The 17,333-nt window shown below is 36.7% G+C and overlaps 1 protein-coding gene across 11 annotated transcripts in view; it reads left to right on the plus strand.

Annotated features, from left to right (window-relative positions):
• SPK1 (guanyl-nucleotide exchange factor) overlaps positions 1–17,333 on the plus strand; it is a 133,746-nt gene that overhangs the window by 103,676 nt on the left and 12,737 nt on the right. For all 11 annotated transcript variants that reach the window (XM_089136410.1, XM_089136407.1, XM_089136406.1 and 8 more), the window contains 2 exons: positions 10,339–10,414; positions 10,528–10,638. In XM_089136410.1, the coding sequence (XP_088992536.1) occupies positions 10,339–10,414; positions 10,528–10,638 (187 nt within the window). The remainder of the gene's footprint in view (positions 1–10,338; positions 10,415–10,527; positions 10,639–17,333) is intronic.

Here is a 17,333-nt window from a genome sequence, read left to right on the forward strand (position 1 = left end):
GTTTTATCAAGTAAAGCAATCCTGTGGCAAAGGAAAAAATACTGTTATTTTTGGAAGAATGTGAATACATCTTTCTATTTTAATCCATTCCAAAATTGTTGACAGATGAAAATTCACTTCCAATTTATTTTCATGCAAATATCTTGGAATTCTGAAGCTGGCAATTATTTTCTTGCTATTTGCTTTATTCATCCAATGAATTAAGTGTATAGAATTCTTTATTGGTGCTGGAATGGGTATTATTGTTGGTGAAGATACATACCATCCTGATGTTGTATGCTCAAAAGATAAGATTTTAAGTAACCTAAGAAAATTAAGATGTACTGGGTTTTTTTAAATGCTTGTTGCTGCTTTTTAATCAACAGACATCTGTTGTCAGTATGTACTATCAATAATTAAGACTGAATAAATTATGCTCAAGAAGGTAAAATACATATAACATGACTTACTGGCAAGTCATAATGTCTTTAGCGGTGCATCTGTATTCCTAGGTGTGATGTTTGGGCTGCGAGTCGCATGACTTGCGCCATGAAGCACTGTAAGTGTTTAGGGTTTAGGGTGAAATAGAGGTTGAAATCACAAAATTGAGGCAAAAAATGGTTTGGAGGTTGAAACTAAAAGGGATAAACTAGTGGAAACTGTCGAAACCTACAAATCTGTTTTGACCATTTTGGTCCAAAACCTACTTTCTTAATTCCAGCCAGGTTTCATCTTATTTTTTGCAAAATCTGAAATTTGGTGGTTTTGACCAAATTTGTACCATGGTCCCGAGTCTCCTTTATATGTTTTTTCTATACTTTATCCTTCCATGTTAAACTTCTTAGTTGCCCATTGTTCTCCCCTGTACTATATAGTGGGATGTATAACAGTCATAAATTTCTCTTGTTTAAACTTTGAAGGAACATGTCAGTTACTCAGTACTCCCTTTTTGAGGCATTCACTATGGGCCTAATCTTGTTTGTTCTTGGTTTGGTTTTCCATGATGTCCACAAAGCAAGGGCTTAAGGCTGATCCCTGATATGACTAATTATAATTGCAAATACCATGCTTTGACTTCCTATAGGTCCTATGCTGGTCCCAATGTTGGCTTACCATAGTGGTAAAAGTATCAACTAGGGACCTCCTTTAAGCAGTTGTTGCCTTTGTGGTATTGAACGTTCCTCCTTTATGCCAATTTTATTTAAGTTAAAAACAACTATGGAACTACCATGATATTTGAATGTAACAAAATAGTTGAGAAGTCAAATTCAAAAAGAATATGGTAAAATATTGCTAAAACCAAAAGTGGAGTAAGATAAATTATTTATTTTACTGGAAAGCTGGCTTTGCATACAAACTATCTTGGTTGAAAATAAAATCATTTGCCCAGTTAAACTTCTTAGATAACAAATTTGTTTCTCTTAATCAAGAGCAATTTAATTTTTTATATATTAGATCATATTTTTTGTGAAATATATAAACCAAATGCAAGATTAGGCATACCAAGATAATAATCCATTCATCCAGAAAAGAAAAAAAAAAAAAAGATGGTGACCAATTCCAAGAACAATATAGATAAATATGTGTTTGTCTGTTTTGAACATTCAATTTTTTGCTTTTTTCGTTCTTCTGTGTTCTAGTTTTGTGTTGATTTCTGGTGACTTGATGTTGCTTAGAATTGAATTTCTTCTTTTTTGATAAATGGTTGTTTTTGTATTAGGAATAGAGAAAGTGGAGGGGGGGGGGGGAATTCAGAAAAGGCAATCTCCTAGAAACCCAATGGAGAAGGAGATTCCATCAAAGGTAGCATTCCCTCTGACCTACAAGCCCACACAGGAAACAAAAATCCAGAACCAATTACATTCTAAAGTAAACTCTAGGTTCTGCATCCTTCTAATGAGGTCCACTAGGTCCCCTAGAAAATCAGTAGGTGCTCACGCTGCCTAGCTCTGTGTCTGTAGGATGCCAGTTGTTTGTGAAATTAAAAGTAACTGCAAGTGCACAGTATCGTGTAGCTAACGGGTCGATCTCAAGGAGATATGCCACTTTAGAATTAACTTCTTAATGATAATGCAAGAATGCAATGATTAAAATTTGTTAATTACTTAATTAAACTAAATAAACGGTCCTAATCCATACATCTAATGCGATCGAATTGAAACGAAAATTAAAGCAAACATAATCAATGCATAATTAATAAAGGCAGAAAAAAATGCGAATAATAAATAAAAATAAAAGGGAAGTAATCCGAGTGTCAGCTCTGGATATAGGTAAGGGGAGTATAATAATAATGACTTTGACCGTGGACCCTTTGCCGTAGCTTACAGTCCACCAATCGGGGGAACGAATATTAGAAAAAAAAGAAATTGCAGAAAAGAAATAATCAAAGTAATAAAAGGAAAGGGAAACCTTAACCAAAGAGAGGCACAATTGTAGGCATCTCTGATCAAGGACCCAGGGGAAGGGAGAACAATAAATAAATGCTGAAAATAAATTGCAGAAAGTAAATTGCAAAAAGTAAATAACAGAGTAATTAAAGGAAAGGGAAACCTTAACCAAAGAGAGGCACGACTGTAGGCATCTCTGATCAAGGACCCAAGGGAAGGGTGAACAATAAATAAATGCTGAAAGTAAATCCTAAATTAAGAATATGGAGGGGTAGATAGAAGTAGGAATGGAGGGAGGAGAGAAGATTATTGAAGAAGGTTACTTACTTGCAAATTGAACAAACGATTCGAATCTCAACCAACCCTAACAACCAGATCTAGATCTAGAATGATCTAGATCTGCAATTGCTAGACCCAGAGAAAAACGAATCTTAAAACTTGAAACTTGAACTTGAATTGCATTACATAGAAAAATTAAACCTAAACATTCAATCGAGAAATTTAAATCTCACAAATGCAAGCAAAGAAAACTAGAGAAAGCGTAAATAAACTGAAGAGAGAAGAAAGAGTGCTTCTACTAAGCTCTAAAACATGTTCTCCCTTGATGGAGTATGCTCTCCTTTTATAGAGTTTACATGGGATATGAATCTTCACAGAATTTGAATCAAACTCAGGGTTTCTATCTGACTCAACTAATTAGGGTTTTGACGTACTAATTGGACTGACTTAGAGAAATCAAATGCACAATTCCACCGTTGGATTTGAGGATCAAGAAGTTGTGAAGCTCTCCTCCAAAATCCAGCTCGATCGGACACCGGATGACAGTTCGATGAAGGGCTTGATCGAAATTGAACAGAGACATTCAAAAAACGGGATTTTCCCTTCTTCCTTATCTGAATATAATTCTTTTTCCTCTTTTTCTTTCTTTAATCAAATCAAAAATAGGAAATAAGATATTGAGGTATGCAAGGACTCTTTCTCCATTTGGACTCTCTCAATAATATCTCTGTAGATTTAACTGATAATTTATAATCTCAGCCATAGATCAAATTTGCCTTCTTTATCTCTTAAATATTTCGGAGTTGGCCCATAATCACAACTCGAGCCCATCATGCTCCAGATCAGGCCCATTTTTGCATTTGAGAATTTGAATGGACCTCTTGACGTGTAAAATTTGCATGATTCATACCCAAAACTCCAAATATTTGCTTAAATATTGAAAAGTCCTAAAATCTGCAAAAACAACATAAAACCCAAGGTAGCTCCACTCTAAGTGTGTAAAATGCATACTTTATGCCCTAAGATTTCACACATAAATGTGCTCATCACTAGTCATGAAATCAGCTATCTGGTTTTGCTCCCTCCACACATGCACGGATTCCCTTACATGAAGGACAACTATCAGCTGTCTTATTTCTCCTTTGAAAGGTTCGATTGTCTACTTCCCTCGGATTCTCCCATTAATAATTTCTATTGCCAACATCGTAGGTTGGATAAAAACATCCATCAATCCTTTTGATATGCAGATCTTCAAGCCTTGTCATATGATCAAAAGTGCATGAATCAATGTCCTAGGGCAAGAAGTGGATGAGACAGGCAGTGGCATTATCTGTCTGAACAAAAGTGGTGATGGGAGGTGGTCTATGCCATCTAACTTCTTTTCAGTCAAACGATGGGAAGTTGAAGAAATCATCCCATTCATAGCAGTCTTAGGATCATTAGATGAAGATTCTCCCATTAAAAAACCATAAGCAATTGAGAGTAATCCACATAACTTTTCAAAAGATTTAGATCAGCAATCAATTGCACAGCTACTGTTCCTTAAAATCCACTGAAACTTGAAGAGACTCCAAAGGACCTTTTACCAAATAAAAACTAGAGAGGACATCAGCAAACTTCAACCAATGGACCTTCTACCAAATAAAAACCAGACTGGTTAGTGTTATGGTCATTACGGTCCAAAACCCTGAGCCCGGAGCAGACCACTTGAACCAAACCAAGGGTTCAAGCTTGGTCCAGGATGGTTCAATTGACGCTTCCCAGTCATGGCGCTTCTTGGAGTAGATGTCAGTTGAGAAGCCAAGAATCATGCACCACAGTGACACACAACTGTCATCATGTGACTTCTCGGCAGAAGCAGCGTTGACAACAGATTTGGCGTATCCTTATCCAGACATCAAACCCCAACATTTAATTCAACATTGAATGCCTTGAGAACCATTAAATGCACTTCATTGGCGTGGAAGCTTCCCATTCGACCAATGCTGGTCTCGAGCACTACTCACCCACGTATCGTACCCCTGCTAGGGATTGATGTCACATCAAGATTAACCTTGACACTGTGTCCTTGATTTCACGGTGAGATCTCCAGCTGTCACCAAATCATGCTGCTGGCTTGCTATGCGAGACTCTCCAAAGAAGCCATGATCATCGTAGGGTTATGAAGCTTCCCCTATCAGTTTAGGTATGGACCAGCTATATATACCATCATTACGCATGAGTAATGGTAAGACTTAAATACTCCAGCCATTATTCTCCTGCATTTACTCTTGAAGAACATTCTCTTCTTCACCTCCTTGAGCATTTACTCCTCAAGGGAGAGTCTCTGATCCTCTTACCTGAACTTACTTAATCATTGGAGGTGGTTTCCCGTCCTCAGAGGTGGCTCACTCTCATCTTTGTTTTGGTCTCAAGAACCAAACCCGGATCAGGGAGCGAACCAAGGAGTCTCAAGCACATTTTCACTACAACAGTCAACAACAAATTCCAAAAAATAAAAGTATACAGAGTTATATATCCCCCAAAAAACACCACCACTGTAATAGAGAGAAATCAAAAGTAAGATCCCATAGAAAATAGAAATTTATCCAACAATGAACAATCTGATTCACAACTAAATCAAAAGTATTTCTGAAAAATACTTGAAATTAGAGATATGTGGCTGCCATAAACCTGACTCTTCTTATGCAGTCCATACACAAACTTCCACCCTAAGTAATAGTATTGCACCCAAATCGAATAAAGGGAGAACCACCAGCAACGCTGCGGCAGTGGCTTACCACGCAAAGGAGGAAGACATTGAAGGAAGAGAACCACAATGGAGACCTTTTTGTATGCCTTCTAATGAATCAGCTCTGATATCATGTCATCAGAGAAGAAAGTAGAAGGAAGAGAGGATTCTCAATTTATGAAGACTCTGAACCACCACTCTTCTATATATGGCCTTTAAAATACAATAAAATCAGAGACCAAACAAAATTAGGACTTTGTAGTTCTAATCAAACTTCTTGGGACTTAAAGAATCCTATTCGTTTAAAAGGTCCATGGCCAGCTCTATCAAGAATTAGCACCTTCTCAGTGGATTTTTATCTTTTGCCCTTCAGCCCTTCAACAAAGTGTATAAACGTCAAAAATCTTAATATGACAATCCAATTACTAGAAACCAGAGGTGCAGGAAAATATTCATCTGTCTTGATGTCTAAAAATTATTTTCCATTCAGATCAATTTTAAAACAGTAGGCTAGCCCATAGAAGAAATTTTGGTCGAAATTGACCGAAATGCCTTCATTTTTGAAAAATGAAACGAAATTTCAATTATTTCGGAAAAGTTACAGATTTCGACCGAAACGACACACTCAAAAGTTATAAATTAACCTGTTTCGAGCGGAAACTGTGAAATAACACAGGTTTCGCCAGTTTAAATCGAAACCACAAGGCTAAATTTCGACTGAAACCGCAAAGTTAAGTTTCAACCCTAAACCCCTTTTTTCTCATTTCTTTTTCATTCAACCCGCTTTTCACCTTATTTTAGCAACTCCTTTGCATTCCTTCTTCAATCTTGCTCCTCCATTGTTGAGTTTTTGAGAATTAAAGAAGGTGAATTAACAAACTTCTCTATTTTTTTTTTTTTTTTTTTTTTTTTTTGGGGGGGGGGGGGGGCTCAAATCAACTTATATTGCTTTCAAATTAATGTATGTTTAGTCTAGAGTGTTGATCTATGAATTTGTGGTGGCAAAAATAATTTTTGGTTCTTCCTAGTATTTTTTTTATTAGAGCTCCCCTTTTTGTCTGCCATTGCCAATTGTATGCCCCATTTTCAGGTGTCGAAGCACATAATGAGAAGAAAAAAATGTTATTTTGCAGTCCATGTTACGAGTAAGGCTACTAGTGGATAGGAGGTTAGTCAAAAACTTAGGAAAGTGCAAAACAAAAGACAAGGTAAGAGAAGGTGAACAGATAATAGATCTCTTTCTAGAGATGGGAGAAAGAGACCCATTAGCAATTTGAACAACCTAAGTCAAGGTGGACAAAAGAATTAGTATGAAACAAGACGATGAACCATTTATATGGTCTGTTGCTCCATAATCTATTATCCAAAAGGGATCAGTCAAATTGACATTGTGACAACAGAAAATACTTAGGGAAGATTGTGAATCATTAGGGAAACTACGACAAAGGCTACACTCGCATTGGGAGTCACATCAAGTCTAAACCAGTGTTGTCAAAGCGTCCACCCAAGCGTGCTTAGGCTGCCGCCTATGTAGCAAGGCGATTTTTGAACCGCTTAATTGATGTGAATTTTTTTTGCGGCTTTTCCGCCTTAGTACTACCGCTTTGTCGCCTTGTGCGCTTTACTGCCGCCTAGATGCTAAAGTAGCCGATTGTTTGACATTTTGTACATAGTATTTTTTTTTCTTAACCTTTTTTTTTTTAAATCAAAATTTATTCTACAAAGCCGTATGTAAATTTAATAGCTTAATAGCTTGGTCATTTCGGAATCGAGGCCTAAAGTGACATAGGACCTCTACAAGCTCCGGGGGTGCTGCCCCCACACCCTCGTGCCCGTTGGCAACAAAATGTGAAGCATAAGCCATAGTGAACATTGAGAATCAATAAATCACTAAATGGACAATGACTTGGAAATCAAAATAATGAGATCTATGAATTTATTGTGCTGGCCCTGTTAGTACATAGTCATTGTTATGATGCTTGATGAGATGAACTTATGTTTGTGTTATTTTTTTGGATAATGTTTCATAATCATGATTCTTGAATGCTTTTTTTATGGATGAATGTGACTATTGAATGTTTGTTTAGCTTATTATAGAAAGTAGTTATATTAAAAAGTAGTTTAGAAGTATCGAAAATTTTTGACCCAACTGCTTTGGTTGCCTAATTGCCACCTAGGCTCCACTTTGTCACTTAGTCGGTTTGATTGCCTTGCCGCCTTGAGAAGCTTGGTCTGAACATTAACTAGCGAAGGTGCTGGAGTACTCATGGCGTCAAAATTTACTCGATGTGCATATTTTTTTATTTCCTTCCCTATTTGCGTTGTTACTTTCTCCACGAGAATTTACTGGACATCCATACAACTTCAAACACTTGTCCTTTGTGTGGTGCTCTTTACCACAATACTTACACTGCCCTGGGGCTCGAGAATCACCCGTGATAGGCTTATTGGTGCCATAGCCAGCCACCATTCAAACCTTTAAGATGTCTGAGTATGAACCATAGTTGTCCTACGACTATCCTCCATGTTTACCGTAGCATAGGTTTTCTCCAAGGAAAGGAAAAGGTTCCCATGAAAGAATTTGTGCATGAATCTAATGATTCTCGATATTTAGAATAGAAAAAGTCATACACTGGGAGCTTGTCTTTCCACTTCTGATAAGCAGGAACATCCACAACACAAAATGGATTAAAATAGCTATAGAAGTCAAGAGTCTAATAATTGCATTAAAGAGTGTTGTATTATTAAGACCGGGTAAGCTCATTCTATTCTAATTAATGAATTTTCCTTCTGATCTCAAAGCACCATGTATCATTACCAACCTTTTAGTATGTTTCCTTGGCAACCTTCTATATTGCAATCGCATTAGGAAAAAGGAGATGGCGTACTGCAATACTTGGTTCAATGGAATTGAAAAGGAATCCTATAAACCAAGCATTCATTAGTCTCACTTATCTTGTGTTGTACTAGGGGAGGATGGTTTAACAAGAGTCTCGTGTAGATGACTAGTGAGACCACGAGCAGCAACCTCAAGAGAGATAAAACAAGACCAGCGAAGGTAATTGGTCCCATAAGCTTAATAGTGGTCATCTGAAAAGGAGGAAAATCAAGATCCCGAGAAATAGAAGAAACAAGAGGATCCTCCATTCTACATGTACCAAAAGAAGTAGAGGTAATTGAGTCAGCCATTGTAGGTCAAAAAAAGGATTATGTACTAGGGAAAAATGGGGTTGGTAGGAGAAAAGTGCTCACTAACAAAAAAAAAGGCATGAAATGGTCTTTGGAACCAAAAAAGAAATTTAGATCACAAGATGCATGAGGTGATGGCTCTAGAGGCCTCAAACAAGGTGGGCAACACCTTTAGTGGCTATGCAAGCAGCAATGATGGCCCCAAAGGCTACCGCTCGAGTGTGGACTTGTTATTAGTGGTGGGTGATTGCCCTAGATGGGTTGTTGAGGTGATGCGACTCCTCTAGGGCTATCGCAAAGCTTAGGTGTGATTTGTGGAGGGAGACGATAGACTTTGTGGACTCGCAAGGATGGTGCAATACTCCAGGCTCATTGGCAATTATGGGAAAGAGTTGGTGAAGGTGACGTTGGGCTATAAGGGTGGTTATGGTGCTTTCCGATGGTCCAAGGAAAAAGAAGAGGAAGGCAGAAGGGTCATATAGCTATGGAAGTATTGGAAGAGAACTGCGATGGGAGGAGGAAGAAGAAGAAGGAGATAGCAGCATTGGTGGTTCCTGGGTCAGAGTTGGCTCTGATACCATGCTCAACAAATTGTGGAAATCATAACTCGTGTCTGAAGGACATAGTAGGAGTTTTATTTATACTAATAACCTTCCAAAAATAGAACAAATCAAATCTTTCCAGTTTGGGATTGGGAATATTACAAGAGACAATAAAAGATCCTAACATATCTACCCCCAATAATAAAGTAAATCTACTACTGTTATTGCCTTACGACATATACCATTGACATTCATACAAAGAAAATACAACGATGATACCAATTAACACAACAGCAAGAGGAAAATCATGTCATGAAGAACCGTAGAAATAAAATCCTACCTCAAGGAGTTGGACTTTGAGAACTCAGGATGGGCTCTGACATAGCAGAAGCACTTTCCTTCTTGGGGATGAGGAAAAATAATATATTATTGATCCCCTTGATCTGGCTGAAATTGAAGAAGAAACTCTAAAGGGCCTTGCTGATGTCATCTTTAATAATGTCTCAAGCGCAAGAGAAGAATCCCATTGCTAGAACCATCAAGGACGTGGTCTCTGTTAGCATTGTGAGAGTGAGCTGCTACTAAGATTTCTTCTTCAGAAGGGATGGCCTGAACAATGCTCATGAGGTGACTAGGAATGAATGTATTGAAGAAATTCTCAAGGATAGGTCCTATATGCCATGGAGGATGGCCTGACAGCATATAGTCATATTGTTGCCTAGTTGCCATATCATTGTCATAATTTCTTCTCAGTGGCTTATTTGGCAAGGCTAACCAGAAGGGAGACAAATAGGCAGATTGAGAACCCACGTAAAAACAATTTGCCTTCACGGCCCAAAAAATTAAAAATTAAAAAGAAAGAAAAACACACACTCAACAATGCGCTGGTTCCATGGGGTATCTGAAATTCTGAATATGGCAGTGAGGTATCAACTGAACATGGGAACTAATATCAAATTGGGTGGCTTCCCAAATCAAGTCCACAGTCCTAGGATTGGAGAGCCATCTCCTTAGATCCTTCTCCATCCAGATGTATGAGAAAGACTTCTCAAAAGCCTGCTTCTCGGCTGCTTCATTGCTTTTGGTTATTATTTTTTGTTTGTCAGTGGCTGTACATATGTTTGTCATGTATAGCTATTATCTAATTAGTTTCTGTTTTTCTTTGAAAATTGATGTCATTAGTTAATTATAAGTGGGTGTGAAGACTAATGACTGTTGATTCTTGTCGCAGAAACTATCTTTCATCTGTTTTAATCCAGGAACTTTTTGTTACTTGGGATCATGATGATTTTGTTCTGCGAGCCAAAGTAAGTCCATTACAGACTTACATCGTCCTGTTCCTTTTAAGTGTTGTGATTCTTTTGTTTGTTTGATGGATTTAACTTTGTTGTAACTTGAAATTCTGGCTTTTTGAGTATAGGCAGCTCGAATGTTGGTGGTCCTTATGTCAAAGCTTGAGTTTGATGCTAGATACCAGAAAGACGAAGATAAACTTTATATTGCTCAACTATATTTTCCACTCATTGGACAGGTTCCTACTTTCCATATATCACGAGCTATTATTCTTTGGTTCTACAACCTCTTGCTATAGATATAATATATGTGATGATGAAAATATGAAGAAGAGAGGGAAAGAGGGGGGGGGGGGGGCAAAAGCACTGTTGACGTCACTGTTCATGTGGACAGAGTCAGTCACAGCCAATATTTGTCTTGTTTGTGGTTCCTTTCTGGAAATCTTGTGGATCCATCAAGTGGAGAAAGATTCTATCCTAAGGCTGCCCTAGTTTAATTTCTAGTTTTAGTTTTGAAAGGTATATTTTATTTGATTTGGGCATCTTCTAATTTCAGTTTGTTGCTATATTTACTTTTCTTTTTAAAGTTTCTATTTTGATGTACAGCAGCCAGATTTTATTGGAAGTTCTCTATTTTATGTGTTTTGTGATTTTAGTTTCCTTTTCTAGATATATTTAGTTTCTTTATTAGATTGGATTGAGTTGTGTTGTAGTTGAGTTATTACAAATAAGAGTATAAGGCTGAGGGGAGGACTGAGCCTGAAGAGAATTGAGTCATGGTTGAAGCTGTGAGAAGCAACAATGGTGAGAGAAGCCTTGGAGAGGAGGATGATGGGCCAGCTAACAGAGCTTCTGTATCCCCCTTGTTCTCCATTTCTCTATCCTTAATGCTTGCCTTCATATGTAACAGAAATACAGCAATAAAAATCTTTAATAGGAGTTCCAGTCTCTCTCTCTCTCTCTCTCTCTCTCTCTCTCTTAATTACTTTTGTTGTAAGAATGCTGCTACAAGGGATCTGTCTGAGGTGTCTGGCATGTTGTACACTTTATTATAATCGTGTATGATATTATCTAAAGGCTGTTGAAAGTCCGACCAAGGTTCTCAAGATCCCGACTGGGGTTCCAATGGGCCATTATCAGATGGCTTCCTGACATTCTCCACAAGCACAAATGAGTCCAGGTTCAAACATCATTCAGATTTAAGCACTTCAGTCTGATTCCACTACTTGGAGTTCTACATTGGAAGGGATCCAAGTCTAACTAGAGACCAGTAACCATGATCCATGGAGCAAAATTCGCTCAAAACATGGGTAATTTCTTTGAGATTTCCCATTTTTAAAAGCTTGAAACAGAACTATGGTGGACCGAAAAAAAAGTCCCAGGTTTTGATCAAAACCCGGGAAAATTCGACCAAACCATGCGAAACTTGGGAAAATTCAAGAACCAAAGTCGATACCTGGTTCGACCAGGCTGGACGAGATAGGTTAATAACTTAAAATTCTTTTATTCACATGAAACCCTGCACTTCGCAATGTTTCGTGTGCCAACTAGAGGCGGAAGCCGAATTGGGAAACCTCATTTTCCCATTTTCGACCCCTTCTCAGATCATTTTAACTCATTTCAAGCACTTTATTTTACTCCTTTGGTGATTTTGGCTTTCTTGGTGGATATTTCAAGGGTTTTCAAGTTTTATTGCAAGGTAACCTGTGTTTCCCCAATTTTTTTATTTTTTTCTTTGTTTCATGGTCAATTGATGTCGGATTCTTTTGAATTTTTTTCCCGAGTGGCTGGATCTACAAATTTATGTTGTTGGATTTTATTTTTCGAAGTGTGCCACAAATTTATTATTTTTTTATTTTAAAAGAACCTAAAAATTTACATTTTTTTTTTGTTATTTTTGAAGTGTGACACAATGTTGTCTCTAGTAGCTAGATTTACAAATGCATGTTGTTGGATTTGGTTTTTGAAGTGTTCTACTATTTTTTTATGATTTTTCACATGTTTAATAATTACTAATAATATTTTAATTATACATAATATTTTAGTTAGGAAAAAAATTCCCAATGCTTGGGAATACCTTACTTTATAAGTAATGTGTGTTTAGGTTAAAATTAGAGTGGTAGTTTTGTGTTTTGACAATGACTATTATGTATGTATGTATCAGGCACCCACTTTTGAGTTGGTAATTACTATGTCGAACATAGCTTGGCAGCATGTAGACCTCTAACGGATGACCAAAAGAAGTCAAGAGTGTTAAATGCACGTGCCAATATGTTTTTCATACTGTTATTAGTTTATATGCAAAGTCCTACCCCAAAATACACTCTAAAACCTGTCGGAACTTGTAGGAAAAGTCCCAAGTTTCTACAAAATTTCCCAAGTTTCAACCTAAAGTTTCCCATTTTCACATGATCGAAACTTGAGTTTCCCTCAAATTATTTTTCTATGCAATGATCTGCTCTGAATTAATAAGTTGGTTAGATCGAAACTTGAGTTATGGTTTTGTAGAGCCTAGGGTTTGATGGCAGGGTTGTTGCAAGTGGACAGTCTAGGTTTGCTGATATTTTGATGGTGGAATATGCTGAAATTGAAGTAACAACAGATTAGGGTTTAGTTATGGGTTTAGAAACACAGAAAATGAAGGAATCTAGGGTTTCTAATAATAAAAAACGGGTGTCCTTAGGCTGAGTTCTCCTAGGGCTTTGAGGGTGATAGGTTCTAAATATGGTATTGGATGGTTAAATTGTTCTGTGTAAGTAACACCAGGTTTTATGGTTTAGAGGTTAGAACAAGAATTGCAGTTGGGGATAATTCAACCAACGTTTGTCGAAGTTCTTAAACTGGCTTGAATGATCGAAGATGTTCTTCAAACAAAGAATAGAGAAGATAAGAACCAAGAGAAAAAAATCAAGTTTTAGATATCAATTTCTTGTCAATTGCTTAACAGCACCAAAACTCTTAGAGAGGCAACTGATGTTTATTTATTCAAAAATTTCTAATTGATGGGTAATTTAATATACCTTTAGACCTTCCAAATTCCTAATTTGACTCATTGAATTAATCACTTCAAAAGACTCAATAAAGTTAACTTAAGACAGTGCTGTATCTAGCTACAATGTATCATAATGTACCTCAGAACATTCAATCTAACTACTAATCCCGTGTGCTAACATTGGCCCCATTCTTCCAAATTAATATTATTATTACAAAGAAATAATATAAATTTCTTAAGAGGGTAAATGTGTCCATTCACCGTATGGTATGAATTTATGAACCTCTCCACCTCATTCCCTTTTCTTATGGAAGTTACTTTATCTCCCGAGTAGCTCTCCGTCCATTATTATCTCTTCCATTCTCCTACTCTTTCAAATCAAAAAATTAAAAATTAAATTAAAAGTTAGAAAATCATGAGTTCTTTGAGTAAAAAGGTCATGATTTTAATGCTTATAAATCATATAATACTAAAATAGAGTACGATTGACTACTAAACAGAAGGTGTAGAAGAGAGGGCCTAGGAGGGAGGATTTTGTTGTGTTGGTGGTGAGTGGTTATGGATCTGTGGACTTCTCGAAAACATGCACTCCAAGAAATTGGATGTTGCCTTTTGGGCAGCTTGTATGATCTCAGATGGTTCTATTGAACAACTTGTCATTTCTAGCCTCCCAAGATACCACCACGTGAAGTTTTCTATCCCTTTATATGGATCAGCTCTTTTCTATCTAGCTTACCAAGAATGGAAAATTTGGTACCCTCACATACGAACTGAGAGAGGGCACCCAAAGAATGAATTTTGGGCTAGAAGAAAATACATTAACGCTTAGTTAGTGGATTTCACCTTTTCTCATGAGGCATGATGGATCAGCCTGCATCTTCCTCTTCATGAGCCCTTCATTTACCATGTCCCTCTCTAAGGACCTAATCTTTAGATAATTTCATTAGTATGCTTGATTGTTAATTCCCTTGCTCTAGAAAAGCACTTCTATAGGTGGCAAAGAAAACATTTTGACACCAGGTGATGTAAATCCAATTCTAGGGTTAGGTTTCTCAGGAATATTCTCTAGTATTTAGGATTTGCCTAGAATCTTCCAGAAAAAAGGTAAAAATTTTATGGAATGGCTAGGATTGCTAGAAAGAAACTAAATATTTTTTGGACTGTGGAAAGTATGGATATAGGTATATGGGAAGGCTTTTGGAGAAAAGGGGAAAAGTTGGGTTTTGTCAAAACCCAAGATGGGAACCTTTACTAGGTAGTAGGTTAAGGGGATGTAACAAGGTAACAGGGAATGGATACTATTGTTATTTGTTAACAAAGATGAAGATATAAGTAATGGATTAACGACTAGATGGGGTGGAAGGTATGAGTAATCTCCCAAATCTACTACAAAGGAAACTATCATAGGGAGATTACTTGTCATCCAAGCAATAAGAAAATTAGAAAGTAACCAAGCTAAAAAATAAGCAAAATAGAAACCCTGATTTTTCAGAACTTGTGCACCAAGACTGCTTCTCCAAAATATAAACTTGTGCAACTTGTGCACTAAGGCTGCTTCAATTCTCAACACCCTCCCTCAAGCTGAAGTATACATAAAGAAAACTCCAACTTGAACAATAATAACAAACTTAAAAGGCAAACACGGTCTTGAATTGTGTAGCAATAGCAAACACTGATAGTCCTTCGCTTATGATATAATCAACAGCAACCTAAGTAAACAATCTTCATGTCGAACGAACCATCCAACAATGAGAATAATAGGTGGTGGTGAAGATGAACCCTGTCCATAAGTATAGCAACAACAATTACATCAAGGAAACTATCCAAATAATGCCAGTAGTAGGGAGGAATCTCCGCACATGAAGCTAAATTTTAAGCCAAAAGTCGCATATCACAGGTAGGGAGGTAGGTGCAGCTCCAGTGTCTGCACAACTAGGTAAGATGCAACTCCAATGTCCACACAAGTAGGTAAGTGCAGCTCCATGTCCATATAAGCTCTTCGCAATAAGGCAATTAGTAGGCAAAGTATAGATAGGTTAAAGGGGATATTGGTTACCGTGGACCAAGTAGGTAGGCATAGAAGAAAATTTGACCGAAATTGTCGAAATTTTGGTCGAAATGTCTGCATTTTTCAAAAACGAAACAAAATTCTAATTATTTTGAAAAAGTGTCAAATTTCGATCGACCATTTCAACGAAATTGACTATTTTGACCATTTCGACCAAAATTTCGAACATTTCAACCTTCCAACTTGTTTTTCCTTAGTTTTTGTTGATTTCTATCCCATTTTTACCTAATTTCCACAACTCCTTTACCTTCAAACACCTCTTTTGCTCTTTTTTTTGCCTCCAAACACCTCATAAGCCACAACAGCTACAAAGGAATCTCCGGCAACAATAGAATGTGAAGCATAAGCCTTACCCAACAGTTCCAAACTTCCCCTTTTTTTATTTTTGTTTTGTTCATGCCTTATAAGATCTTGTATTGCCTTGAAATTAATATATGTTTGGCCTAGGACTATGATCTATGATTGTGTTTTGTTACTTATATTTTTCTTATTTGCCACAATTTTTTCATTTTCTGATTTTAATAATTATTTTCTAAAATTATTTATTTTAATTTTATGTATATATGATATATAGGCTTCAACTTAATATATGTGAGACACCATCACTTGATCTAGTCGGTCATTTTATTTTGTTGACTTGTTGTATATGTAACTATTCTACCAAACAATTCATGTATGCTGATGATTATATGCTTGTATGCAATACATTTTGCACTTGTTAGAACCAGTCATTTGTTAGTATACTTAATTGATAAATTTTCAATGGTTTTTTTGTTTTGGCAAAATACTAGTTCCATTGTGTTTATTATGCTTGAAATAGGAAGTATGCAAGAATCCAAATCATTTTGAGTCCATATGAGGCCCGAAATTGAATTTTCAATTTCCAAAAAAGAGTGTCTAGTTTCGACTGAAACATCAAAATTTCGGCCTTTTGCAAGGTCGAAATTCATGTTTCGGCCTTTTGCAAGGTCGAAATTCATGTTTCGGTCGAATTTTCTTCCTTGTAGGTAGGTAAAAGGCAGCATAGGTTACTACTTACATGTAGGTAAATTAGTATAGGTTACTACGGACCAAGTAGGTAGGTAAACTAATATAGGTTACTACGGACCAAGTAGGTAGATAAAGGTAGTAGAGGCTACTACATACCAATTAGGTAGATAAAAAGTAGTATGCGTTATTGCAGACCAAATAGGTAGATAAAGGTAGTATAGGTTACTACGGACCAAGTAGGTAGACAAAAGGCTCTAATCTCCCCCTCACGTGTAGCATTACACGTGGACAAATAATGACAACCAATAATGTAAGTCATTAGCATCAGTAGGCAACAACTGTAGTTGATTTGATAAATAGGACTGCATAAGCATCAGTAGCCATTAAGGTATACTTTAGGACCCAATAATGTAAGTCAATAGAATAGTAAATCACACCAGCAAAACAAGTTATTATTCACCAAATAAGCCAAACAGTGCAGCAATAAATAAAGCCCGGCAGACCAGGTCCTTCTTGTTTCATATTCAGTTTAGTATTCTTAATGTTAACGTATAAATAAATTAAGAGCAATTGGAGTCTTGACAAGTTCAAGTGAAGCTCCAAGCTATATCGTGGACTGTTCTCCGTTTCCACTTTTCTCTCTTCCTAGTTTTGGTTCTATTTATTATTTGATTTGGACAATTGGCGCATATTGGCTTCTCCCATGTATTTTTATATTAAAGAACAACAGTACTAATAATTAGATCTATACTAATTAATATTATATTACATTGATGATGGTAGTATCAGTTACAATAGTTTGTGATGATGGGATTCTGCAGCACTTTTTTGTTGTACGATGTGCTCTCTAGTTTGCTTCTCCCTTTTCATCTAGTCGTTTAGTT

This window comes from Hakea prostrata, chromosome 10, assembly GCF_041222555.1.
Source record: "Hakea prostrata isolate BN-2017 chromosome 10, UWA_Hpros_2, whole genome shotgun sequence".
NCBI classification, from domain to species: domain Eukaryota; kingdom Viridiplantae; phylum Streptophyta; class Magnoliopsida; order Proteales; family Proteaceae; genus Hakea; species Hakea prostrata.